Here is a 27871-nt window from a genome sequence, read left to right on the forward strand (position 1 = left end):
AAGCTCAGAAATTCCACGTCAGATTCTTTGTCTTCTGTTAAATACAAGTAAAAAGGGGAATGTGGCGCTTAACAAGCTGGCAGCACAGTTCGACCTCGTTGCTGTAAAGTAGGGCGTCCCTGCTGTCCACTTCTCCGTGCACGACCCCCATCTGAGCATGACCGTGGACGTGGCTGTGTCCAGTAACGGACCTATAATCCCCCCCATGGCCCTGCTGGGGGTACCGCGGTTCTGACTTTTCCTTAGGTAGTTTGGAAGTTTAGCATGAGAGCGCGTCCTTCCCCATAAAAACAATGAGGCCTTTCCAGAAGAAAAGCCACCCACAGGTGTCCATCCAGTGGCAGGGCCATGGCAGTGCTGGCGGAGGGAGGTGATGACCTTCCAGGCTGTGACAGGTGCGGCCAGGGGCCCCACAGCAGGTGCAGCATGGACGCGGGTGGGGCTGCCCCCGGAGGACGCCTTCGTTCCTCACACTTGGGGAAATCAGGGCTCCCCGGAAGTGAAGGGCTTGAGAAGGCAGGTGCACAGGGAGAAGACTGGGCAGGGGCAGGTGCGCAGGGACCTTTTGGGGGAGGGGAGCGCGGGGCAGGGGTGGCCACAAGCTGGTCTGCGCGCGCCATCTAGTGGGCGCCCCGGGGACCGCCGCCCTGGGGCCCTCCGCAGGGCAGGGAGAAGCTCCGGCCCATCAGAAGTGCGGTTGGTAAAGTGAAGCCGCTTAGGAAAAGGTGTCCTGGGCTCTGCACTAACCTATGCAAAAAAATGGTGCCTTGTCATATGTCCTGCCGGGTCCCCCCGGGGGGCGGAGGGCACGATCATTTCCCAGCTGCATCTAATCCTACTGGTCGGTGACCTCACCCCCGGTTATGAAGTATTTCCGCTCTCACCACGGCTCTCACATCCCCTTGGAGCACGCTGGTGCGCAGGGGAGAAGGAGCTGTTAACGTTGACCAGGCACACGTCATGGGACAAGCACTGGGCACGTGTCATTGCCTCACTGATCATCCTTCCAAAGCCTTGATGATGAGGCTATCCTAGTGGGAATTACATTGTCCTTTAATACCGGTGGGATGACCAATGTTCATGAAGGCAGGCTGTGCCAAAGATCCCAGGGCTTAAGCAAGCGGTGGGTTGGGTCTGACATGCCGCAGCCCGGCCTTCCTTAAGCGCACCTGTTTCCCGGCAGTCCAGCACATGGCGGGCCAAGTCCCTACACCGGCAAGGCCTCGGGAGTGTCCTTTCCAACCAGGAATCTCCGTCTCGGAGGAGGCACCTGGAAGGCTCAGCGCTCACAGACAACTTGCCTATCCATAACTCCACATGGTGACAAACAACCCAGTTCACACGTGGACGGTCAAGGAGATTTCTCTTTCCAAAGAGAAAACTGGGTTCTCGGTGGGCAGCCTCCTGATGATTTTACCATCTTTAAGGCTGTGTATAAAGCAGAAGCCAATAAAACCCTTCACGTAATTGCTCTCCATTTTGTCATTCGGGGCTCATCACCCAGCAACAGAACAATGCCTGAGCAGAAGTCATTGATGGATGGGCTGTTCGGCGGATGCATCCGTGAGATTGGTCATAAATATTAATGGTATTGACGGAGCCTTAAAATCGTGTCCCGTCACATTCTGGCGGCAACAGAGGCCCCCAGAATCCTTCGTTCCTCTGCCCGACAGCCATGAGTCTCCTTCCCGGACTTGCTTACTGGGTCTATTTTTCCCATTCACCTTCAGAAATTACCCATCAGCAAAGGTTTGCCAAAAAGACGCAGGTCAACTGAACTAAACATCTTAATGGGTTTTTCTTCTCCTTTTCCACTTAGCTGACTCTGGTTCACTCCGCAAGAGCCACCCTTTCTATGTTGTTATTTTTTAAATGTACGTTAGGAAATGACATAACATCTGAGGACGACGATGGGGCCACCGCGGTGACTGGTTTAGTGACCACGCACACCGGCGTCGCGCTCGGGAATGACGTGACCGTGGGCCGGTGAGCAGCGTCGGGCCCATCAGAAGTGTGTATACAGCAGCGCTTGCAAACTGCGCGGCTTTAATCTCATCCGACAAAGACAGTTATTTCTGGTCATTTGTAAATCATCCCCACTGGACACATTCTCCTTGACAATTTAAAATTGCTCCTTTCGACTGCAACTGGGTCGGATCAGTCAGGTGGAACCGTGTGTGTACAGACAAGCTAACAGCTATTTGCGGACTAGCTCACTCTTCCTTGTACATGAAAGCCTACGAGACAGATCTGGGGGGCCATTCCAGACACCTGCTGCAAGGTTTGCGTGCGCCTCCCACAGGTGAGGACACTAACAACTTTGTTTTGGTAGACGGAGAGGAGCTTGGGCCTTCTGGATGGACTTGGGAAGTCAGGACTCAACAAAAATGCTTTTCGGCGGTGCTGGGACCCCATGCTTGTCCCGGCAAAGGGAGTCTAACCGGCGAGACTGAATGGAAATGGGTGCAGCTCCGTCGCTGACTGAAGACCTCTCAGCCTTATAAGTCACCGTTCTTGCTGGCGACGCGCACGGTGTGGGGCAGCGCTGCCCGTGAACGCCGTCCAGATCTAAGTTAGCATGTTCATGCTATACATGTAGACATTCACCCTCGCCGCTCCTGTAGTGGGTTAGTTCCCCCCCCCCATTCATGCCCACTGGACTCTCAGGGTGGGGCTTTATTTGGAAAGAGGGTCTTTGCAGATGTCGTTAGTTAAATGAGGTCAGACTGGATGAGGGTGGGCCAATGCCTGGAGTCCTCATAGGGAGAGGATCCACAGAGGCAAACCCACGAGCCAGCCCTCTGATGGCAGGGACAGACACTGGAGCGAGGTGGCCACACCCCAAGGAAGGCCTGGAGCCAGTAGAAACCAGAACAGGCAGGGAAGGACCTAGAACCTTCAAGCCCTCAAAGGGAGTGTGGCCCTGCTGATGTCTTGCTTTTGGAGCTCTGTCCTCCAGAATGGACAGAGAAGTCCTGTTGCTTTCAGCCGTCGGGCTGGTGATCATTCATGACGGTCGCCCCAAGACACGGACCTGCCTCAGCACAGCCACGCTCCGGCATGCCACCATTTGGCACAGGATGTAAACCCACGTCCCAGCCAGATGGCGTCTTACAGGGTGCATCAGAGTAACAAATAAAAGGAGAAGAAAAGAAATGGGAACCACGTAAACATTCATTGGTAGGGAAGGGAACGGAATGGCCCGGAATATGACAGAGCAGGTTTTTAAAAAATGGATGAGGCAGTTCTATCCACATGGGCTTGAAGCGGCCTCCAAGACATATTGTCGACTGCTAAGAACGCGATACGCAGCACAACACCCTTTGTTTTACAACACAGCCGCGCGCACACACACGCGAACAGTTCGGTGTGTTTTCTGCAGCCACAGATACGTGTCCGAATGTAGATACAGAGCTCCAGACGGGAAACACAGAGAAAGATAAACCACCATTGACTTGGGGAAGGGCGCTGGAATTGTGGGCTGGTCCGCGAACACGCCCGTCTTACCTAAAATGCTTTAGGAGGATGTGTTCAAGCACTCTTCGATTTTATTTTTAAGTTTTAAACAAAACAAAAGACAAAGGGCAAAAAAGAGACTCATTTGCAAGCCTTTAAAACTTTCTGAACTGCCCTTCCACTTAAGATCTCCCAAAGCTACGGCAGACACCCCGAGGGGCGGCAGACCCCTGCTGGACCATCCTGGGGGCCAGGACGTCCCTGCTCAAGCTGGCTCGGGGTGGGGGGGGGCGGTGCTCCAAGGGCCCCTCTGAAGGCCAGCCACAGGCAGGCCAGGTGGCCAAAGGACAAACCCCGACAGCCGGGGAGGGAGAGAGAGGCTCCATGACAGGAAACAGGGGCCTCGCAAGATTTAAGTGCCCAGTTTGGGGGGTGCCATCAGGCACAATGATCCCAAGAAAATAAAGTCGCCTCCAGGGTGCCCAAAGCTTCCATGTAGCAAGAAGAGTGACACAGCCGCTGGCCCGCAGCCTGGACGCTTACAGCAAGTGGGCAGCTTGGCAGCTGGGTGCCAGCAGATCTGATAAGAGCAGTTTCATGGGGCTTGGTCCTGGGGAGAGAGGCGGCCTGTGCCCTCCCTCCCGTGGGAGCAAGAACCAGCTTCCCTGAGTATGAAGGAGGAGAAAGGCAAAGGAAAATGGGCTGTGCAGGAGCTGGAGGCGGGAGCACCTGCTGTGGTCCCTCTCTGCTCCGGGGACCCCACTGTGACAACTTCTCTCTACACATCACACCTGTGCCTCGTCTGATCCCATGAACTCAGAATAGCACCGTGCCAGAAACCCCTTGTGTTCTCTACTGCACACGCCACTGTTCCAGACTCCTAGTTTTGACAGGCCATCTCCCCCAGGCTCTGCCCTGGATAATTCGCACGCATGACTTCACCACAAGCCTGGGCTGATCTCACCCACAGAGAACTGAGTCCCAGCGCAGGGAAACCACTCGCCCAAGGTCTGGTGGCCGCTAAGTGTGAGGTCTGGGATTTGAACACAGTGGCCGAGTCTGCCCAGGCCGACACTGAGCGTCCCTTGGGGATCTGAGTTTGCCATCAACTGGGATCATTTCGAAACTTCGCTGCTTGTCAAACAAGAACCAGAAGTCTGGGTTATTGCTGAAGGAAAGAAGGGGCCAGAACTCCATGTCCACTGTGACTGTCACTGATATGCTCTTGGTCCAGATCCAAGATGGGCATGGAGTCTGGGAGTCATTCCAAAGGCTGGGAACCCTGTGCCCAGGGTCCCACTTCTCTAGGGATGACAAGCAGCCTCTTCCCTCTGAGCTTTTCTCACAGCGCCAAGGGAACAGGCAGGAAGTCAAAGGTGGGTGCCCCCCACTTTAGAGACCACAGATCCTCATCCCAGGCAGGGGAACCTCTCTCTCTCTCTCTGACTCCCTCTTCCTACCTTCCAAGGCACCCCACGCTCCCCACTCTGCTCCCAAATGTGTAGAATGACTGAGATGAGGTCTACATACAGAAGTCCAAAAGGAAAAAAAAAAAAAAGCCACCGTTGTCTCCTTAGAGAGAATTTCCCCGTACCTGAGCTGACATTTGAATGAACAAGTGACAGACAGGTCAAGAGCTGTGGGAAGGATTCTGGGTGGAGGAGGAGCCCAGGCAAAGGTCCTGGGGTAGCAAAGGGCTTGGAGTGGGTGAAGTGAGGTCTGAGGTGGGGTAGGAACCAGATGTGCAGACGTGCTGAGCTTTGGATAGGTGAGGAGGGAGGAGGGAGCCGGTGAGGAGGGAGAACCGCACCGCAGGAGGACTGGACGGCCATCCCAGGGCTTCCGGCGGGGAGTCTGCGGGATCTGATGCATGTTTAAGCAGAGTGCTCTGTGTGTATTTGGAGAGTACAGACGGCAGGGTGTGGAAGGTGGAGGCAGGAGCTGAACCAACCACCCGAGAGAGAGCTGACGGTGGGGAGGTTGGGGTTGGGGAGCTGGCAGTGCAGCCCCAAGGGGAGATCGTGAATGGGAATCCATCCATGCCCTCACTGCGCTGAGCTTGTCTGTATGTCCCCTGCCCTGCCTCCGAGCTGTGGACTGCCAGAGGGCAGAGACCAGCACTCGGTATGCGTGTGTGTGTGTCTGTGTGTGTATGTGCACACACATATGTGGGCATGTCTATGTATGGGGGGGTGTTTATCTGTCCCCATCCGATTTCATGGACCCCTGAATTCTAACAACAGACACCTTCTGCAGGCCCCAGGTTCGGAAGCCTGGGGTTGTCATCGTACGTATGATGGGAGTCCACTGGATGGTTTTAAGCGGGCTGAGTAGGAAGAGGCAACATAGTCTGATTTATGTTGCAAACAATACGCATGAAATACCACGGAGCTCAGACTAGAGTGTGCCCTTCGACGAATGCCTACCAGGCACCCTGCACCCTCGGAGGGCGGGCTGTGTGCTGCGTGCCCCAGCCGATGAGCAACCGTGCCGGTCTGCCGTCGAGGACCTCCCAGTCTCGTGCAGTGGGTGGAGATACAGATAGGTATCCCCAAATACCTATGGGGTATTTGGGGATAGGTATTTGGGGAAGGTATGGAACATTCCATGGCAATGGGGTTTCAGATGTGATGCAGTGAAGGATCCTGAGATGGAGGGAGGGGGTTGTCCTGGGTCATCCAAGTGGCCCAGTGTCACCACAGTGTCCTTGTAAGTGAAAGACAGAGGCAGGAGGGTCACGGTCCAAGAAAGGGGACACAGAAATGCAAGCGGACATAAGAGCAACATGGTGGCCTCTAGAAGCTGGAAACAGGCAAATGAGGGTCTGATTTTCCCCCAGTGCCCCCAGAAGGAACACAGTCCCGCTGACACCTTGATTTCTGCCCCCTAGACCCATCCCAGACTTCCCGAAGTGCAAGACAAGTTTGTGCTGTTGAAAGTCACGACGGTGGTGGTAATTCGTCATAGCAGCTGCAGGAGACGGGTACCGACGCCGAGAACGGTGCCGGGGCACCAGGAGGCCCGTGTGGCGTAAGCTGTTACCTCCACGGCCTGCAGAACCTGTGCTGCCCTCCCCCACACACTCCCAGGTCTTCCCAACCCCCTCCTCCTGCTCCGCCCACGCTAGCCCTGGGCCCTCTCCAAGGTCCTCGCTCACACCACAGCTGGTTCTACTTGCAGTGGCGCACTGCTCCCTCTGCCGCGGTGCTCTTCCGCCACAGCTGTCTATAGCCGCCTTGTCCTCCTCGGTTAGGCCTCAGGGCAGACACCGGACCCTCAGAAAGACATTTCCCGATGCTCTGACACTGCCCACCCACTTCCCGGTATCTCCGTTCTGCTACCAGCGTGAGTTCTCGGACCTGAACTGATGGAACGGACTGTCCTGGCATGGGGGCAGCCTGCGAGCTGGGGCTCCGGGCCGCCTCATCTGCATCTGCTGAAACACACAGTAGGCACACGAGTCCCGTTGGAAGGAAAGAAGTACATGCGCCCAGGTCTTGTAAAGTCTCAGGCGGATACGACTGAGGACGCATCTGATTATTTCTCTTGTTTATTTCCTGCGTGGAGCCCGTGTACCCAGTTGCCTAGAAACTCACCAAATGTGTTCATTTTTTTTATTCCAACCTTGTGGAAAGATAATGTGTTTTTACCGGCATGTGCAGAGATGGGCTTTTTAGTTTTAAGAACAGTAGTGGGATAGTGGACTCCAGCCCCGCACTCCGCAGCACCCCTGGAAATAAATCTCTAAGCTCAAAGCTCAGTAATTGGGCAGAAAACCAAAGAGAAGTGAGGGGGAGTGAAGGGACACAGTGGAAGGGGAAAGGCAGAAAACTTGTGCTTTCATAAAGAAAAGAAACAGGCACCGACTTAGCATTTCCCAGGCATGGAGGGAACAGCAAAAAGATTATTTTCAAGCTTTAGGTTTTAAAGATGATGTAGAAAACATCATTATTACCCTGAGCTGTGACACTCCTCTTTTTCAACTGCCCTTTTTAAGATGGGATTTTTGAAGGTTTTGACCATCTGTGCTGTTCTGCTAGAAATGGAATTATCAGATACAAATGGTTTTCAACTCCAAAATTTCCATCAGCTCCACTTTCTCCTTCTCCCTGTACCAAAAAATAATAAAGCCAGCACATAGTATATACTAAATAAATGTCTGTTGTACACTAATTGACTGGAAGGGAGGAAGGAACAGATGGATAGATGAACAAATGGATGGATGGATGGACGGACGGATGGACGGACGGATGGATGGAAAACTGGATGCAAGGATGGATGGAAAGATATATAGTAGGATGAATGAATAGATGGATGGAAGGACAGATGGACAGATGGACGGATGAAGGAAAAGATGGATGGCTGTTCAAACATACGGACAGATGGGTGCACAGATGGGAAGATGGATGAGTGGACAGACATGAATGGACAGAATGATGGATGGAAAGATGGATAGTTGGATAAACAAAATGGATGGGTGGAAGGACAGAGGGATGGATGGAGATGGGTAGATGGATAGACAGATGGACAGACAGATGGGTGGAAAGACAGATGCATGAGTACATCACCACTGCCACTGTTGTTTTGCAAGTTTTCCTCCCTGGATCAGCCCCTGTCCTGGCTTCCAATCCTGGGGTCTCTCCCTAGTCCTATCAGACATTACCCCAAAGCTGCATATTTGCCTTCATGAAGTAGAGATTGCTTCGCTACCCTAAAGGTGCCAACAGTATCCAATGTTACCCAGGGCTACACAACTTGGTAGCAAAGTTCTGAATCATAAGCCTGGGTTGCCTTCCAGGGTAATGGTGCCCCCTCAGAACGTGCAGTGAGACTGATGGATGGACAAACAGATAAAGAGATGGATGGTGGAGTTCCAGCTGACTGCCCATCCCAAGTCTTCCCCCCTCTCGCCCTGTCACAGCTGAGTCCCCAAACACCAGGTCTTCATCTCCCCACCTCTGACCACTGGCAATCTCTGACTCATGAAATCAAACTCTTTGCTCCCTCCAGGAGGAGAACCCACCACCCACTCTGAGACTGAACTCTGGCTTGGCCTTCACCCAAAGTGTGACAGATGTGCCCGCATATGGCCAGAGAAAACGGCAGCCATGACGAAAATAATGATGACTAAATCTGACTGAGTCCTAACAGGATGCTGGGCCAACACAGTAACACCCTCCCTGCAGTCCCATTGAGTCCTCACAAAACTCTAAAAGACAAGAAACCTCATTTCTTCAGTTTACAGACGAGAAAACCGAGTTTCAGATAAGTGAGGTGATAGGCCCACGATAACCGAGCTAGTAAACACTAAAGTTCAAATTTCAGTCTAAACAGGTTGACCCTACAAGCTGTACTCTTGACCAAAATGTTTTACTGCCAACTACCTTAAAGGTGAAAATGATTGACATTTTCCCAGTATGTACATCACCCAAGTAAATTAACAGGATAACAAAACTGACAAGGTAGAGAGGGTCGTTAATTCTACATAACAGTTGAATCTGGTTCAATCTACCTGAGGTGCTTTCCACTACATGCATGACCTTCACATTTGCCTGGATGTTGTAAGCATGTTTGTACTTGTTCTAGGTCACTTGGTCCATATGACCCCACTGTGCAACAGACAGGACCAGTGTTCTTACTTGGAATTCACACATGAGAAACTATAGCAAAGACAAGTTAGGGAACCCCTCGGAGGCTACATGCAGAATGAGAAGCCAGGTAGGCTCTGCCCTCAGGTCTCCTCTCCCCAGTTCCGGGGGTTGGAGGAGAAGCTACAACAGAAGCCTCCCTGGCCCCAGGCCCGTGGTGGCCCCTACCCTCCAGGATGAAAGGCTGTCTGCGTAAATAAAGAGGCTTGTGATCACCATGGCTGTGGGGTCTCTATCGTGAGATCCTCTGGAAAAGCAGAGCGCAGAGGGCTTCCCTGATGCCAGGAGAGCAGTGTCCTCGGAGCCTGGAGGTGTCAGAAGGGATGGGTTGGCTGGGGATGACACTGAGATCCAGAAAGCTCCTCAGGCAACAGAACAGATCATGGGAAGAGAGATGGAGAGTTCTCAGTAAACAGCCTGAGGAAGACTAGAAAGGGGACACTGGGGTCCTGTGCAAAGCAGGTGGGGGGAAAATAATGGTCCCTCTAGGATGTCCACATCATAATCCCCAGAATCTATGGATATGTTACTTTGCCTGGCAAGAGGGAAAGTGAAGATTCTTGAGATGGGGAGATTTTCCTGGCTAACATCCAAGTGGCCCCCATGTCATTGCAAGGGCCTTCCTAAGGAACTCGGGAGTCAGGAGGGTCAGAGAGGAGATGTAATGACGGAAGCAGAGGTTTGAATGACATGGAGTCAGGGCCCAAGGGATGTGAGTGGTCTCTAGGAGCTGGAAAAGGCAACATGTGGCTTCTCCGTCTCAGCTTCTGGAAGGATGCAGTTCTGCTGACAGGTGGATTTCAGCTCAGTGAGACCCATTTCAGACTCTCGGGCCTCCCGATTATAAAATGATCATTTCTTGTTGCTTTAAGTCATTAAGCTTGTAGTGATTTGTTACTGCAGCAAAAGGAAATTAACTTAGCAAATGAGAGCTCCAGCCAATGGCCTTGGGTTCTGACAGTAAATATGACCATCCATTCATTTGTTGAGCAAATACCGACACGGCATCATGCAAGGAGTCCCCGGTGACCAGAGCAAACACGGTCCCTCCCATCCAGGAGCTTGCAATCCTGTTTCTGCTTTCCAACCTACTGCTGCCCAGCTCCAAATTCAGCCCTCATCACTTGCTCTATGTAAATGGACCCGAGCCCTTTTCTTTGCCAAAAGGTGACGTGTTGAACTTTGTCTGTAGGGGTGCTGGAGAGACGTTTCCAAGGGAAAGGGCTTGCCTTGGGATTCTGGTGCACCCTGTCTACAGGCTGTGCGGCCCATGCTGGGACTTCTCCAGCACTGGAAGCCATCCCCATGCCCAGCTCCTACAGCACCCTGCACCCAGCAGCTTTGCCCAGCAGCCACCGATGCCTCTGATGAGACATCTTTCTATAAAGAACAGTCTTCAGGATTCCAGGAAGTTCCACTGGCATGCTACCTCCGCAAGTTCTCCATGTTCCGTGAGCTGGGACCACACCCTGTCCAGCAAGAGCTGGATCTCAGGGCAGTGGGGGGGGGGGGCTGTTCCTGGGGCCCCCAGCTCAGCCCTAGGGCCGTGGATGCTCCTGAAGGCTGCCATTCAAACATTCTTTAGAGTTCTCTTCGTTTCTTACTAAGCAATCCCTCATTATTCCAGTCTCTATTATGAATAATGACCCTTTAGAGCAAACTTTCTCTGTTTAAATTCTTTCTCATGATCAGAGCCAGACTGAGACAGACATGCACAATCATGTAAATAAGCGTGAACTACACACACTGGGGGGGGTCTACAAGAAGCAAGGGAACAAGAGTATAAGAAGGACAGAACTAATTTGGCCTGAGCGGCCAGAAGAGGCCTCTCCAAGTGGACTATTGAGGTGAAAAGAGACCAGAAACCAGCCAAGTGGAACATTCTGGGCAGATCCAGGACTCAGTGTGGCTGTGTTCCGAATGCACGGGCTTCTGATGAACAGGACACACTTGGGACATTGGAGTTGTGTTGTGCAACAAAACCAGCAAGACAGCGGCATCAACCAGAGCCTGTGGGCCTTCAGATCCATTCCCTGTGGGGTTCTGGCTGCTCAGGGGACCCAGGCCTGGTTCCCAGGAACGCCCCCCCTTGCTCCAGCCCCGGGCCAGTGGAATCTTGTTCTGGCCAGAGTTCCCGACTCTTCTGTTGTGTCTGCCTGCTCATCGTCCTAATTCCTGAGCTGCGTGTTCAGGCTTACATCACTGTGTTCTCGCTACTTCAGTGGTTTCTGTTTCTGGGTACAACTGATACAGCAACAAGCCCATTTGTGGATGTTCTGTGGACAAGTCATATCTTCCATGCAGAAGCTGCCCAGAGTTAGTTGCCACTGAGAAGGAAGAAAGGAGGTGAAGAAGGGAAAGAGGAGGGAGAGGAGAGGGAAGGGGGAAGGGGAAGGCAGGAAGAGAGAAAAGGAAGAAGCACAAAGAAGGTACTCCCTGCCAAGCACGGTAGGCAGAATTCTCCCCTTGGCAGCTGTGGGTCTGGGGAACAGCTAGAACAACTGACTACAAGAGGAGGAACTACCAACTTCGGTCCCATGGCCAACTTTACAAAATAGCTCTGGTCCTCTGGAGCCATGTCAGAGCCACTCTTCACAGTGATCTAAGAGAGATGGTGATACACAACCCCACTCAACCACCCAACCCTGGTGCCTTCCTACCAAAAGGAATGAAAGCCCAGTTCGAGAAACTGTCCCTGAGTAAAGACCAGCCAGATGGGGAGCACCGGGTGGCGTCAAATGGTCAGAGACATGCCGCATGCACAACACATATAAAACCAGCCTCCCTGAGCGGCAAACACCAGGATGGCCCCTGAGGGGAGGGAATGGGGGTGACTGAAGGAGGGCAGCAGAGAAACCTCCAGATGCAGGCAAGCTCGCCACTGGTATCCACCGCACTCCACCCCCAGGCACCAGTCAGTAAGACACAGGAGCAGGAAAGGAAAGAGTCAACAAAACAAAGTGGCAACCCATGGAATGGGAGAAGATACTTGCAAATGACACTATAGACAAAGAACTGATATCCAAGATCTATAAAGAACTCCTCAAACTCAACACCCAAAAAACCAGATAATCATGTCAAAAAATGGGCAGAAGACATGAACAGATACTTCTCCAAAGAAGACATACAGATAGATGGCTAACAGACACATGAAAAAATGTTCATTATCATTGGCCATCGGGGAAATTCGAATCAAAACCACACTGAGAACCTTACACCAGTTAGAATGGCCAAAATCAATAAGACAGGAAACAACGTGTTTTGGAGAGGATGTGGAGAAAGGGGAACCCTCTTACACTGTTGGTGGGAATGCAAGTTGGTGCAGCCACTCTGGAAAACAGTGTGGAAGTTCCTCAAAAAATAAAAAATAGAGCTTCCCTATGACCCAGCAATTGTACTACTGGGTATTTACTGGGTATTTACCCCAAAGATACAGATGTAGTGAAAAGAAAGGCCATATGTACCCCAATGTTCATAGCAGCAATGGCCACCATACCCAAAATGTGGAAAGAGCCAAGATGCCCTTCAACAGGTGAATGGATAAAGATGTGGTCCATATATACGATGGAATATTACTCAGCCATCAGAAAGGATGAATACTGAACTTTTCCATCAATATGGAAAGGACTGGAGGAGATTATGCTGAGTGAAATAAGTCAAGCAGAGAGAGTCAGTTATCATATGGTTTCACTTACTTGTGGAGCATAAGGAATTACACGGAGGACATTGGGAGAAGGAAAGGAAAAGTGAATTGGGAGAAATCAGAGGGGAGACAAACCATGACAGACTGTGGACTCTGAGAAACAAACAGGGTTTTGGAGGGGAGGAGGGTGGGTGCTTGGGTGAACCCGGTGGTGGGTATTAAGGAGGGCATGTATTGCATGGAGCACTGGGTGTGGTGCATAAACAATGAATCTTTGAACACTGAAAAGATAAATAGAATAAAATAGAATAGAATTAAAATAAGATAACATAACATAACATAGAAAACCACAGGCTCAAAATGGAGTCACTTATGCTAGGACCACATCACCGAACCAGGGCCCAACACCCGACCTCCTGAAAGTGTCAGCCTCCCTCAGGAACACAGAATTAACGGGTTGGTCTGCAATGTTCTGATCAGCACCAATAAGGCAACCTGTCACACGGGCCCTCTCCATCCCCCAAAGGAAGATGAGATAATTTACCTGAGACCCTTTTGTCTGCAATGGAAGGTGACCTCCCCGAAATAATCCTTTTTTCTGTTTATAACTTTCTTGTCCTGCCTTTAGAACCCCTCCCTTTCTGTAGCCCTTTGGAAGTCCTCCCTACTTTCTAAATAAGATACTGCCCGATTCACGAAATGTTTAATAAAGCCAATTAGATCTTAAAGGAAAAAAAAAGAACAGGGACACCCCACAGGGAAGTGCCAACCCTTGCAGAGAGACCATCAAAGCCAACCCATGATCTAGGACCACATTCCGAATGCCTACTCTGCCAGGCTCTTCCTTCCTTCCTGTGTGGGTTTCACCGTCTCCTTCTCTCCCCACCCCAATTCTGTGCTGTCCCAGCTCCGAGCCCTGACCCTGTGAGGGACAGCCCACTCAGCCTGGAGCTGTGAGTTAGGTCTTCAGGCAGCATCGTGAGAGAGGGCGTCACCGTCAGCAAAGAGCATCCGTGTGTCTGTAACGAAGATCTCATCAGGAAAGGGGATCCCAAGAGACAGGACAACCAGCACATCCCCTGAAGCCCAGTAACAGCAGAATAACGGTCCCCACTGGCAGGCACTCTCCTCAGAAGGGGACTCAGGGCCGGCGAAATGCTAAAACCAAAGTTTGGCCAAGGCTACACTGTTGCAAACGCTGAGCGCACCACAGCAGCGTGAAATCAGCCACCATCAACCCACGACAAATGGTCACGGCTGTGTCTGACTCTGGATTTGGTCTGCAGGCTGCTGCGCTTGGCCAAACACGGGGCTCTGCCCCTCTCCTGGTTCCAGCCCCCTTTCCTGCTCTTCCCCAAACCGGCACCTGCCCTTCAGAGGAGGGCGTGACCTTCTCCCTCGGAATTCCATCCTCAGAAGCAACAGGAGGCTGCGGAATCCCCATGAACAGAGAGCCACCCGTTAGGCACAGAGCCCCCATCATAAGGACGCAGCGTAAAACCATAAGCCAACCTCAGCCAGATTGAGGTTGATCTGGAGAATCAGAACAGTCTCGTTCTGCTTTAAAATCCACATCCATCGGGCGCCTGGGTGGCTCAGCAGGTTAAAGCCTCTGCCTTCGGCTCAGGTCATGATCCCAGGGTCCTAAGATCGAGCCCCGCATCAGGCTCTGTGCTCAGCAGGGAGCCTGCTTCCTCTTCTCTCTCTGCCTGCCTCTCTGCCTACTTGTGATCCCTGTCTGTCAAATAAATAAATAAAATCTTAAAAAAAAAAAATCCACATCCATCTCTCTCTGCCCCTTAACAGGCCCATTTCCTGCTGACCGCGGCTGCACCGAAACCAAAACGGAGACTGCGGCTGAGGCGGGTAAACCCCATCAGGCTAACTTTCGAGAACTAGATAAGCCCAGTAGCTGGGATTAAAGCAAGGGGTTCATTCATTCGCTGACCTTCATTCACAGCATACAGAACTGTCTCAGGCACTGTTCTAGGTGCCAGGATCGCAGATGTGGACACAACTGACGGACTCCTACCCTCACGGATCTCACCTTGCAGGAAGGGGATGGAAGGTGAGCCCTGCACCTCCAACACCAATAACATCTATAAAGAAGCTGAAACAGGGCAGTGGTGTGAACAGGGAGAGCTGGGCGACGGGGACAGAGAGCCAGTTCTGGCCCACATGGTTGGCGGGTGCGTCTCTTAACAGTCAAGGTGAAGAGAAGGAGCTAGGCACGGGGACACATAGGGAAAGTGTGTTTTGGGCATAGACAAGCGTAAGAACCCAGATATGGGAACTGCAGACTTCATTGGCAGGTGTAGGGTTTCATCTGCAAGGACCTCAACCCTGGTATCCAACTGGAGTATGGACAGTAGAAATACCCACGGATTGCCCTAGAGTATCTGGGTGCTGACCCTCACGCTTTGTCGCCAGACGGAAGGCTGAAGCAATGCTGAATATTTCCTGTTCCACTGAACATTTCCAGTGCAGAAAGGGGTATTAGGAATGGGGCACTCCTGGGGACTGATGATCCCTGTGACTCACCAGCATTGTCCTTTTTACACTCTGGAACCTCATGTATGACCCTGTTCTGAGATGGGGCCCCTGAGTCTGGTCATGAACGGAGCTTTAACCAAGCTCAGAGGGAAAATCTGGTCATCTCCCGGCCAGGAACAGAAACGGGAAGTGGTTTTACAGACTCTGGGACCCTCTGCAGGCTCAGCGGGTTAGTCCCCAACAAGGCTGCTTCAGGCTATCACATTTTTCAGCTTGCCCGGCCCCACACTACCTGGGAACTGCCCGGTGAGGCCGAGTGGCCAGAGCTGCTCACTCAGTGTGCAGAGCGCTGTCCCCACTCTGACGCCTGGTGCGTTCCACTCGGCCCAGCACTCGGTCCTGATGGGGGCCCAGATTGAGACCATAAAGAACAGGAGCCCCCAGGAAATATTCACCAATATTCACAAAGGAGAAGAGATTTACAGCAGACCCCAAATAGTTTCCAAAAATGCATTAGAGAAAGCAGGCTAATAAAATGTAATCCAAGTGTATTTCCCTTGCTTAAACGTTCTCATCAGGTGCATAAAAAAAATAACAGGTTATAAAACATGTCATGTTTCTTGGAACATTAGAAGCGCTCCAAGAAAACCTCTTGGTGACCCTCTGCCGAAGCTCAAATTTCTCACCATTGCTAGAGGGACGATGCCCACAAAGGATGTCTGGCTGACGAAGATCTCGGAGACGGCCAGCTCGCTCATGGCGTCCTCCACCGGGTACTCTACCTGCCAGGTGATGGGCTGTGCCCCGGTCAGGCCGCTGCTGTTGTCGATCCCAAAGTCCACTTGCAGGATCTCATAGAAGGTGCCATTTGCCCTGGAAAACAAACACATGTCGAAGTGCAGTTGAAAACCTGAGGGTCCGTAGAACAGCAAGAAGGCATGAATGCCATGTTCCTCCTTGCCAGTCAAAAGCCCAACACAACAGTGTTGACAGAGCCTGATTCATGCGCTGTCAGTGACCCACACCTCCAAGTGGGTGGGCCGTTCATTTGCAGGGCTCAGTGGAAACCTGTCTGTTCTTCCCTGGGTAAACAGGTCAGACAGCTCTCCCCACCCCCATGTTTGCACACAGCAAGGGGCCCTGAGCCTCCCTCCATTCCTGAGGCACAGCCTGGACTCTGGCTAATTCCATATTTGTGTATCTGTATGGCTGTGGACCTGTGGCTCAAACTCAGAACTTTATGATTTGGGGAGAAGGGTGGTGACGTCATGGGCTGGTGGGAGCATCATGAGACCAAGCAGGGGAAGGACTCCATAACTCCCTATCCACTACATAACTATGAGCGACACATAAGATGGTACAGTGATTCCTCGTTTCATGACCCTGAAATGAGATGAGACATAAGAATCTCCCTGCCTTAATTCATGGAGTGGCAGCACTGCATATGTGTTTGGAGGAGGGGAAGAAGGTGGATGGGACACAGAAACATGAAAAAGACCAGCGTCACTCTCAGTATTTTTGTACACAGGAGCACCTTGTCATTGACGGGGATGTTGTAAATTATAGGCAGCCAATTGTACCAGCAGCAGAAGTCACTGGACAGAGAGTTAAAACAAGAGTCATCCAGCACAGGATTTGTGAAGGACTCCTGTTCTGTAGCCTTTTCCATCACCCCTGATGCTAACTTTATCCCCACCCCAGGAATCTGACAGCAGAGTGACCGATTCATGGTTCCTCGAGGCCTGAGTCACACAAACCATCCTATTCTTTTACTGTCAGTGGACCTGCCTGGACCAAAATGGGCTTGGAAGCCTTCAGGGTGTGGACAGGGTCTGCAGAAAGAGTTTTGAAAATAAACCTGGGCTTGCTGGTTGCCCACCAGAAATGTCATAGCATGGACAGCTCCCCTCCCACCTGCTGACTTAAGAAGACGGTGAAAACCGCCACTGGATGGTTAGAGGCGGCCAAGAGGTAGCAGAGGCAAGGGTCAGACATAGTGATAGTATTGACAGAGCTGACCTGCCCGATGCAGAATTCCACTCAAATCAGAACTACACTAGACTCCATATAGAACTGGTCATGCCCAACCCTTTTTCATGCAGGCAAGGTTTTAAGAAACTCTCTGATAGTGCTCTGTCCAATACTGTGGCCAGCAGCCAGAAATGGCTATTCACCCTGAAATACAATTTATTAAAATGACACAGCTGGGTGTCCCAGTTAAGCTGGGTTGGGACATGGGAGCTCTGTGCTCAAGTATCTATTTGTCACGGTGTTCTGCACAGGGAAGACAGTGTGTATGGCATAGAGATCCCTCGCTTCGTGAGAAGACGGATAGTGAGCACACGGGAGAACCCCCACCAGGGGCCCCCAGTTTACCTGGGCTTCTCTAGTGAGAAGGCAGGGCAAGGGGAGGCTAAGAGCTAATTCTGAGTTGCCGATGGGATTTCAGGGTCTTAGGGACGGAGGCCCTCACTTTAGTCACCCTCCTTCCTCTCCCCAGCCTGAGGTCTCCTCTCTGGTCACAGCAAGTCCTCACTTCTCCATCTGTTGAGTCTATGAGAGATGCTTGGTCCTATCGGACAAGATCTTCAGTTCATCTTTGGGCTGCATGGTCCCTGGAACCATGACTTGGGAGTTGCTTCTAATACCTCCTGGGTTCTCAGCACTTGGTAGACCTCAGCAAGGCGAACGCCAAGAAAGTGAGACCCCCAGCAAGAGAAGAAAAGGAGCATAACTCTCTGTGTTCTCAGCGATTTGATCCTGCGAAATCTGCACTCTGGTCTCGGGGTTACAGAAACAGCCAGTCTTAGGGCAGAGGGGCAGGGTCTGTGTGAAAGGGCCAGCCCCCTCCTCCCTTCCCAGGCCCTTCCTGGTCCTCTCTGACTGTCCAGCCCATGAGCTGCACGAGCTACAGGAATCCGCCCAAGTCCAGCTACAAACGGATCAACTCAGAGTCACTTATGCACAGGTTTTTATTTTAAGTCATTTCCTTCAAACCGGAGGAAAGGGGTCTTTTTAGTTTCAGGCAGCTGGCATGCTTGCTAATAAGTCCATTTCTATGGAAATGGGTTTATAATTATTAACTTTACCTGTTCCTGATCTGTCCTGGATAAACCTTTCAAATTTAGAAAAGTGCTTCACGATCCTCTCAATTTAATAATTACCAACTGCCTTTGAGGAATCTGGATCAGTATTGTGGCTGTGAGATATTCATTAGATATGTTTCCCTGGGGTGGAGAAGTGTGTGTGTGTGTGTGTGTGTGTGTGTGTGTGTGTGTGTGTGTGTGTTCGGAGGGGTCAGGCAGGAATTGCTAGTTGGCTGCTGCTCCCCTCAAGGCTGAGCACTCAGCATCTTCCCAGAAGGACTTGGTTCCCAAAGCCCTGTTTCCCACGGAAGCTTCTGCTTTAGTAGAGCTGAGCATCTTCCCTGGGACCCCAGGACCCCTAAGGTGGGTCTGAGGCCGCTTTTGAATGCGCAGTGTGACTGCAGCTCAGACACGCTGGCAAGATGGAGACAGGGGAGGGGTATGGGGGACCCAAACCAGCAGCTTGTCCCCAAGAGCCACATCCCGCCATTTCTCAGCATATAACTCATGATGACAATCATGGCTGTCTGGGGGAGGGAGGGGAGGAAGAAGGGAGAGAGAAATAAGAGAAGGGGGGAGGGGAGGGTTCAAAACCTTGAACTCTTCTCCAGCAAGTTGTGCCATTTACATCGATGATTACCCCACCACCCCCACCAACCTCTAGATGGTTCTGAGCTCCCAGGCTGAGATGCTGAAGCTTTCCCTGTATGAGCTTCTCTAGAAGTGGAGCAAGAAAGGCTGACCTCTGTCGGGATCTCCGTCTTAAGAGCTTTTCTCTGGCATTATGTTTTTAAATGACCAAAAGCAAGGCACCTACTGGCTCATGACCACATTGAGCAAAGGTCCCGGGAGAGGTTGTGCTGGTTCTTCCCAGTGAGCACAAGAAGGCTGAACTCCAACCTCCCTCTAGCTTGTTCACTCCATGGGGACCAGGAAGCGCCTGCGGCAGCTGACCCACCCAACAAACTGTAGGCCTTAGTGCCTATTTGTTTAATTCACTGAGCACACCTGAACGGCCCATCAGACACCTGTAAAGACCCAGGGCCGCCGTCTGCGTTCCAGGAGGCAAGGAGTTACCAGCCCGTGAGTTCTGAGCCATGTTCTTGGGCCTGGCTGGCCAGTGTGTTTATACTCTTTGCTCTGAGAAGGTAGGTCTGTCTCCACTACCACAATGTCATTCTCTTCTTTAAGACTTTGTTTTTTCACAAAGTTTTAAGTTCACAGCAGAATGGAGGGGAGGGTACAGAGACCCCCCCCCCCCCCCAGAAGCCGCCTGCCCTCCCCACTACTTCCTCCCACTATCAGCCTCCCCACCAGACGGTACATTTGTCACCACCGATGAACCTACGTTGACATCACCACCACCCAAAATCCATGACTGACTTCCCAGTTCAGTCTCAGTGGCGTACATTCGACAGGCTTGGACAAATGCAGGATGACCTCGATCTACCCTCGTGGTGTCCTATAGAGAATTCTCACCATCTTCTGGCAAGTCCCCTGTGCTCTGCCTATCCATCCCTCCTCTGCCCACTCCCTGGAAGCCGCTTATCTGTTTGCTGTCTCCGTCATTTTGCCTTTTCCAGAATGTCCTATCACTGGAATCCTATGTGTGAACCCTCTTCAGACTGGCCTCTTTCACTTAGAAATAGGTATTTAAGGTTCTTCCACATCTTTTCGTGGCTCGACAGCTCATTCCTTTTAAGTGCCGAATAACTTTCCATTGTCGGGATGGACCACGATTTATTTAATCACTCACCTACTGAAGGCCATCTTGGTGGACATAAGCTTTCAACTCCTTTGGGCAAAATACCAAGGAGATGACTGCTGTGTGGCATGAACCTGACTCTTCAAAGGCCAAAGCCTATTGTAACATGACAGTCACCATGGTCCCCGGCACACTCATTTATGCAGTGACATTTAGGAAGCACATATTATGCATTAGGCACTGAGAATTCATTGGTAGACGAAACAGATAAGATCCCTGTCTTGCTGGTCAGGTAAATAAAGAAGGCAAGTTCTGGTCGTGGAAGATGCTGTCCTAAAATGAAATAGAATTGAATTTCTTTTTTAAAAAAGCTAAACAAATTTTTAATTAAAAAAATTTAAATACAAATAAATACAAAAGAAATTTAAATAAAAAGAGTCCATTTTTATTTTAAACTAGAATATAGATTACAACAGGAGACAATGAAAGGTCTGGAGCCTGCCTGTGTAGGAAATGACATTTGAGCTGAGACCCAAAGGATGACGAGAAGCCAAACAAACCCTCAGCAAATGTTTGTTGAATAAATGAGCAAATCTATTTTAAGCTTTAAAAAAAAAAATCGTGGGAAAAGCTTATCCCAAACCATTCAGCATGAGCACAAGGTGCTAAAGGCAAAAGAACATCCACTCAGTGTTTGCTCAAACACCACCTGCTCAGTAAATCCCCTTCAGACCACTCTATCTAGAGTTCCATCCCCGTACCTACAGCTCCGACCCCGTTAGCCAGCTCTGTGTTTCCTGTGGCTTTTACCTTTCCACCTACTAAGTGATTTGTCGACTAACTGACTGATCAGTTATGTCGGTTCCCACCCCCACTCATGAGCGCGCACGCGCGCGCACACACCAACACACACACCCACACACACACATTCCTACGAATGTGTTTGCCCGTTATTGTATCCCCAGCACTTAGAACTCTGCCTGGGATGTGGTTGGTCCTCATTTGGTATCAAGGACTGTCCAACAACAGTTGGAACGAGATCTCAGAGGAACATGTGCTTAGCGAACCCTGAGACTAGGTGTTGGGAGAAGACAGACTGGCAAGTCAGGGAAGGCTTCCTGGAGGAGGCTGGACCCTGATCTTTGAACAACAGACTAGTAAGACAGGCAGTTGCTGCAGCCCCACTGCCTGGGGTCCCTCCTCACACCCTTTCCCCTCCAGACATGCCTCCCACTCCCTGACTGCCCCCCCACACCAGTCTGCCCAGAGGGGAAAGAAGTGATCGCTGCCCATCAGGCCCATCAAGGGGGCAGAGGCTCCGTAGTCCATCACTCTGCCTGTCACGCAGCTGTTTTCATCCTGATCTAATGACCAGCTCTCAGGATCTGGGATGAATAAATCATCTCCTTCTGCAATTCCATAAAACCCAGGCACTCCCTCCTCATTTCCGTTTTGTCAAAGGCAGCACCGCCAAAGATTGCTGTGGGAAGAGCGTTTCAGGTTGACGAGTTGGGCAGTGTTTGGCAGTTAAAGGTCTAAAAATATTTAACAGCCAGAAGTCTCGAGCAGGGACTTAGAATCTTTCAGACTCAAAACATTCTCTCCTCGTTGGTTTGATTTCCTGACTTCATCATCAAATTTTTATATAGAACTTGGAAAAAAAAATTCAGAGACTGTGTCAGTTGGGGACAGTCCAAGGGTCGAGGCTCCTTTATTGCATTTCTGATTGACTAGGAAAAGCTAAACAGAAAGCCCAGAGGTTAGAGCGCTGTCCCCTGGGCTCACTGTGGCCCGACCCATCCTTTATGAACTGTCCCCAACACCACGTTTTTACGAAATTTGAACTAGCTGCCAATATTTTTAAATGCAGAGAATCCACACATATGCTCCCCCAAAGAAATGGGATTTCTGGCTTCTCCGGGAAGATGGGGAGACCAGGCGATATTACCCCACATCCCCCATGTGGCAACAATCAGCCAGAGCCACAGAAGGCTGGCCCCACCATTGGGGCTGGAACTCTCCAACAGGCCACTTTATCCATGTGTTGTGTCCCTCGGGTCCCTGTAGGCATTCGTGATCTCTGAGAAAACACGTTTTGTTTTTGGCCTGCTAGTAAACACCTGATGAGCTGTTTCCCGCTCACAGGATTCCTCCTCCTCTTGGGAACATTTCTCTTCCCCCAGACCCGCCCCCAACCTCCTGCCGTGGTATTATCCTGCCACCCAGCCCCTAGCCAGGACTCTGGACTCCGCAGTGAACCCTGACCTCAACTGGGTGAGAAGCGCTCCCTAGCAATGTCAGAACCTTCTAGAAAATTCCCAGCTTGGCACAGAAAAAGTGCAGAGTGTCCACAAAGAAGCTGGACACAAATGTTCATTGTAGCATTTTCCAGAATAGCCAAAAAGTGAAAACAATCCAACTGTCCGGTGGGAGTTGACTATCGGTGGGTACAGAGCTTCTTTTGGGGGTGATGAAAATGTCCTGAAATTAGGTAGTGGGAAGGATTCCACAATTTGATGAATTTACTAAAAAAAAACACAGGATAGTACACTTTGAAAGGATGCATTTTATAGTACGTTAATTATATCTTAGTTATCTAAAGTTAAAAAAAAATGAGAGGAAAAAATCAAGTCACAAAAGGATCCGCATGGCCTAATACTTTGTATTAAAACGGTAAGCACGTGGGCAACCATTCTCTGTATAGTTTATATTAAAAACCATGAAAACGTGTACCATGATGATAATGTCCACCTCAGAGGAGAGAGAGAATGAAACCAGCAAGAGGCACGGAAGGGCTCCGATTGGGTATATAGTATTTAGTTCTTTTAAAATGTGAAGAGAATGAAGCCAGGTAGTAAGAAAAAATGCTGGGGGACAACAATGAAGGTGTGTTGGGAGTGTTATCCATAGGTTTGTCTAATCAAGGAACATTTTGTTTAAAAATAAACATTTATTTAAATATAGAAAGCCATCCTCAACTCGCTCTCTCTCTTTCTCTCTCTCTCTCATTTGGTTTCTTCTTCTTCTTTTGTTTGACTCTCAAACCTGCACTTCTGCTGGCATCCAGCCAGGACACTCCCCATCTGCCTCTTCAACCAGCTCACGAGAAGGCAGCCAACCCGTGGCCCCACTTCCCAACCCCAGGAAATAAGGAAACTATATCATCTTCTTTTCTTTCTTAAATATTTTAAAGTCCCTCGCAGGCTGGTATGAGTGACCTGAGTTTTGCTTATTTTCCCAGAGCTGAGAACCATAAATCCCGGGAATGAGCGAACACTCGGGCAGCCCCCCCCACCCCCCGCACCTTCTCAGCCGCCAAACCCAGGACTATTTCTCCCACCAACACTCACCCTCACTTGCAGCATATTTGATGTTATCAGCGTCACCATGACAAGCCCAGAGACAGCTAAGACAATTGCCACAATTAATCTTTTTCTTCCCCCTCTATCTTGCTGACAACATCCCCAAAACCTTTCCAGGAAATGCCGACCCAGAAACCATCGCTCATACCGACTTCCAAGATATAACTTCTCCGAGTCGGCCCCTCTGTTCCTTCCTGTGCCCAACCTTGAGGACAACTCTTGTTCTAGAAGATGACTCGTGGAATCAAATGCCATTAGGTCCCCCTAAAGAGGGGAGGCGAAGACGCGCCAGCTGGCATGAGAGAGAGAGCACCAGGGGCTCTGGCCTGTGCACGGGGCCGGCCTTGGGGTCCGTTAGTTCTCCACTGCGTTCCCAAGACATTCTCGGCCACACCTAAATACGGAGTTGGGAATCATATTGCTAATTTATTATTACTTTTTTAAATAGGTTCCAAGCCAGCGTGGAGCCCAGTGGGGGTCCAAACCCAGAACCCTGAGGTCACGACCTGAGCCGAAATCAAGAGTTGGACACTTAACCAACTGAGCCACCCAAGAGCCCCCGTAATGTTGCTTTTTAATAAATAAGATTTAATAACATTATTAATAAACATGTTAATTTTTGAATAAATAATAGATTGCTGGGTTTAAAAATTCTAAAAATACAAAGAAGACAATAGTGAAACGTCCTCCTTCCCCTGCTGCCTCCAGACCCCCAGCCCCTCTCCCCTCCGCCAACAACAGTCATTGTTCGTTTTCTTACCGGCCCCCCAGAGAGGGCTGTGTGTCTGCGAGCATGAACAGGCATGACACGGTACACACTGAGCGTTCTGTTCTAGCCTCTAGAGCCCTGCTCTCTGACCCGAAGGGAAGGGGAGCTCTGGAATTTCTCCTCCCTGACAACGGAGGCCCCAACAGGAAGTCGAGGACAGAACCAGCCACCATCCAGCCACGGGGACCAGCTGGCAAGGGCAATCCGCCTGCACGCCCAGAAGGGGTGCAGTGAGTGGCCGAAACCCGGCTGAAGCAGGTCACAAGGCGGGGAGGAGAGGGGCGCCCCCAGGACTGACCAGGGTCACCTCCGGAGTCCATGCACGAGACGCTGAGTGCAATGAGTCACTTCCCTGGGCCTGCACATTACCAAGAGATGACAGCGTCCCCAGCTCTGCGTCAGGCCCAGTCATGAAGACCAGAATCACACACAGAATATTCTAATTGCTTTTCAGAGTCTGCTTCTGAGCAGGAACCTGCCTCCTGCTGCGTGGCCCAGGATTGCTGTGCACCTATACTGGGAAGGGCCTCATTAAATAGGAAGTCTTCGCCTGCCTAATGGGTTGGTTGGCTTCTCCAAGTGAGAGCAGCTACTAATGAGGCCAGGGTCCCAGGGTCGTGCCCTCTAAATGCTGGCTAGCTGGGTTCTTCCAGGAGGCCGTGAAGGGCATTGCTAAGTCGGGCACCCTGCAGGCCACCGGAGGCACCGGGACCTGGCCGGCAGCCTCAATCAGCACCAATCTGTTCCTGGTCCTGGTGCTTTCCCTGCTGAGATACGAGAGCAACATCCTGCACAAGGGATTAGGCTAGGCTCTCCGTTACAGGACGGCAACAACAAGTGGACCAGGGCTGCTTTTGTGGCCGACTGAGCAAAGATCGGGCCCGAGCTGGGCCTCCTGCAGCCCTCCATCAGAGGAATGCCCATGTTCACCAAGAGCGGTATTTAACGGCCACAGACATCTGACTGTAAGTGCCCGGTGACTTCACGGCTTGCAGGCGGAGGGGTGGGGCTTTAAGGGGTGAGAATCATGAAGTTCTACCTACCGCTTGGACTTTTCTCCCAGATTCGAGCCTCTTTCATCCAACTGCCTATTGGACAGCTCCAGTCGGGTATCTGACATCTCAGACTTGAGGCCCTAATCCCGCCCCTCACATCCCCCCCACCACGTGCTCTCCCCCATCCACCCTTCCAGTCATGCAGGCCTACCCCTCATTCATCCTGAGCCCCTCCTTCCTCGGTAGCCCACCTCCGATCTGTCCAGAAAGCCTACCAGTTCTACCTGGGAAATACACACCTTTATAATGCCTTCCCCCCGCCCAACCCTGTTCACTCCTTCCACGCAGGTCCCCACTACTGTACTGCCCAAAGCAGCACCCAGAGCTCTCCTGTTAAAACGGAAGTCAGCTCTTTCCACTCTTCTGGTCAAAATCCTCGAGGAATTCTCTGCTCGTTCCCATAAAAGTGCAGGTCCTCACAAAGATCCACAGGCCCTACATAGCCCGGAACCCTCGCCCCGGCACCTGCTGCCTCCCTGACACTCTTGCTGTCTCCTTGCTCACGGCTCGAGCCCCACCAGACCCTGTTGCTCCGTCAGCACCAGGCAGCATAGCTGCTGCGGCCCTCCCTTCTCCCTGGGCTGCTCCTTCCTGTGACATCTGTACCGCGTACCCCTCAACTTCAGGACCTGCCTCAGATGTCATCTTCCAAGCAAGGTTCTCTTTGGAGACCCCATGGAAAGACCCATCTCCCATACTGGCCATCCCTGTCACCCTCCCCTGCTTTTTCTGCATAGCAGTTACCACCAAAAACTTACTCTATTTTATTTCCTAGCCCTGGCTATGGGCTGTTTCTGTCTCCTAGACTGTAAACTCAGTGAGGGCAGGGACTTTTCTTTACGGTCCTACAGTACCTCCAAGAAAAGTACCCAGCCCACAGGAGGCCCTCCATAAATATGTCATGAAAGAGTGAGCGACAGAGCCGTGAACCTTAGAGTCCATGCTTCAACACCGTATTTCTATGGTGACCTCGGGGTGCACGTGTATGAGGACACGTGTACATACATTAGGATCCTTGTGCATGAGGTCACTCCGGTCCATCCACCCACTTCCCGCTCCCTCTCTCAATGGGCATATTCACCTACGGCATCTTCATTGTCCTCCGTGATAGCTCAGGGAAAGGCTGGACTGTCTGCGAGTCGGCTTCCCTGCACGGGGACTGCCATCAGTCTCTAAGTCGTACAGCGGGAAATTCCCACAATGCTCTTCTCTGTTCCCGGGTGTCTGCCTCTCTCGGTTACTCTCTACACCCTTTAGAAAGCTGTTTCTGCATCATCTCCAGTTCACAGCTGTCCACTGTGAGGGCATAACAACTCCTCAGCCATCACTGGACTGGGAATCTTCAACGCTGCTTTTTTTCACTGTGGTAAAAGTAAAAAGTAAAAGATCTCACTTAACATGAGATCTACATTTAACAACTTCGAGTGCATGATACAGTATTGCTACCTCCAGGCAACAGTGTTGTAGAGCAGACCTCTAGAACATATTCTTCTTGCATCCAGTGCTAATGTTTCAAAGACAGGCACGGTTACGATGGGTTGACGATCAGTAAGGGCTACAAGAACCATTTTCCAAGAAATACCACAAATGATAATGACTGTCAACTCTCTCTAAGACGGTAAAATATTTACCCTTGACTCAGACATTCCCAAAGTTCACGCACCTCTAAATCACCAGGAATTATTTCAACACCACAAAAGGAAACAAACAAACAAAAAAAAAAATTAAAGACAAGGTAGATAGACAGACACCCTGGGGCATTAAAAAAAAAAACAAAACCAAATAGAGTCTCTAACCTCATTAACCTTGAAATTGAATAGAGTTAAGAGAAGCCCACAAATACATTGACATTCTGAACACCACTTGGGTCAAAAATCAGATTAGACTTCTTATAACCTTCCATTTACCTGGCGGCTTTTAAATAAATGTCAGCTGGGCAGAAATTCAATGGAAGTGATTTGCAAGCTCCTAGAATCCCAAAGTGTGTAAATCTCCCTAAATGAGGAGCTCTCCTTCAGGAAACAGGAATTCTCCTGTCACCAATTAATTAAAATCCAATGATCCCATCCCATCCCCTGCTTGGCCCATTGTATGAGTTACAACAGCTTCCAAATTTTTCTTATAGACCAATTACTCCATAGTAATTAGGTCTTAGTCTTAAGTCAACCACAATTAGGGAGGATTATGTGCTTGTAACTTCTCTGACTTCTCCTTTTGCTGATTATACCTATTCAAGCACCCCTGCAATTCTTTACGTGGAACTAGGCTATGCCCGTCCTGCTGTACTCTGACTAGGAGAGACCAATTTGGTCCAGAGGAGGAAATTCTGAAGTGGAATCAGGCAAGAAAGAACAGGGAACAGCAGTAAAAAGCTGGATTTTTTACCCCACAAGGCGGTTCATCCACCCAGTTATAAGACGCACACACGAGACGGTTCAGGACAGGGAAACACATCCCTGTCCAGGTGCTGGGGGAGGAACAGGGGTTCACATGTACCAGCACCTTGAACCTGCCCAGCGCTCACCCCACATCAATCTCAACTTCACAAACGTGTCCACGCTGCATGTCCTCAAGGAATGAAAATGACTCCAGATAATGATGATATCCGAAGTGAGTCCACACCAGGTCAGACCCTTGGAGAAAAGCAACCGTTA

At 50.7% G+C, this 27871-nt stretch overlaps 1 protein-coding gene across 1 annotated transcript in view; it reads right to left on the bottom strand.

Annotated features, from left to right (window-relative positions):
• The window catches only part of LOC111156328 (transmembrane protein 132B), a 212923-nt gene that overhangs the window by 66766 nt on the left and 118286 nt on the right, over positions 1-27871 (bottom strand). Inside the window, exon 4 of the mRNA XM_022517096.1 lies at positions 15927-16113. Within this exon, the coding sequence (XP_022372804.1) occupies positions 15927-16113 (187 nt within the window). The remainder of the gene's footprint in view (positions 1-15926; positions 16114-27871) is intronic.

This window comes from Enhydra lutris, unplaced genomic scaffold (genome assembly GCF_002288905.1).
Source record: "Enhydra lutris kenyoni isolate GAN:26980312 unplaced genomic scaffold, ASM228890v2 scaffoldscaffold46, whole genome shotgun sequence".
Lineage (NCBI taxonomy): Eukaryota > Metazoa > Chordata > Mammalia > Carnivora > Mustelidae > Enhydra > Enhydra lutris.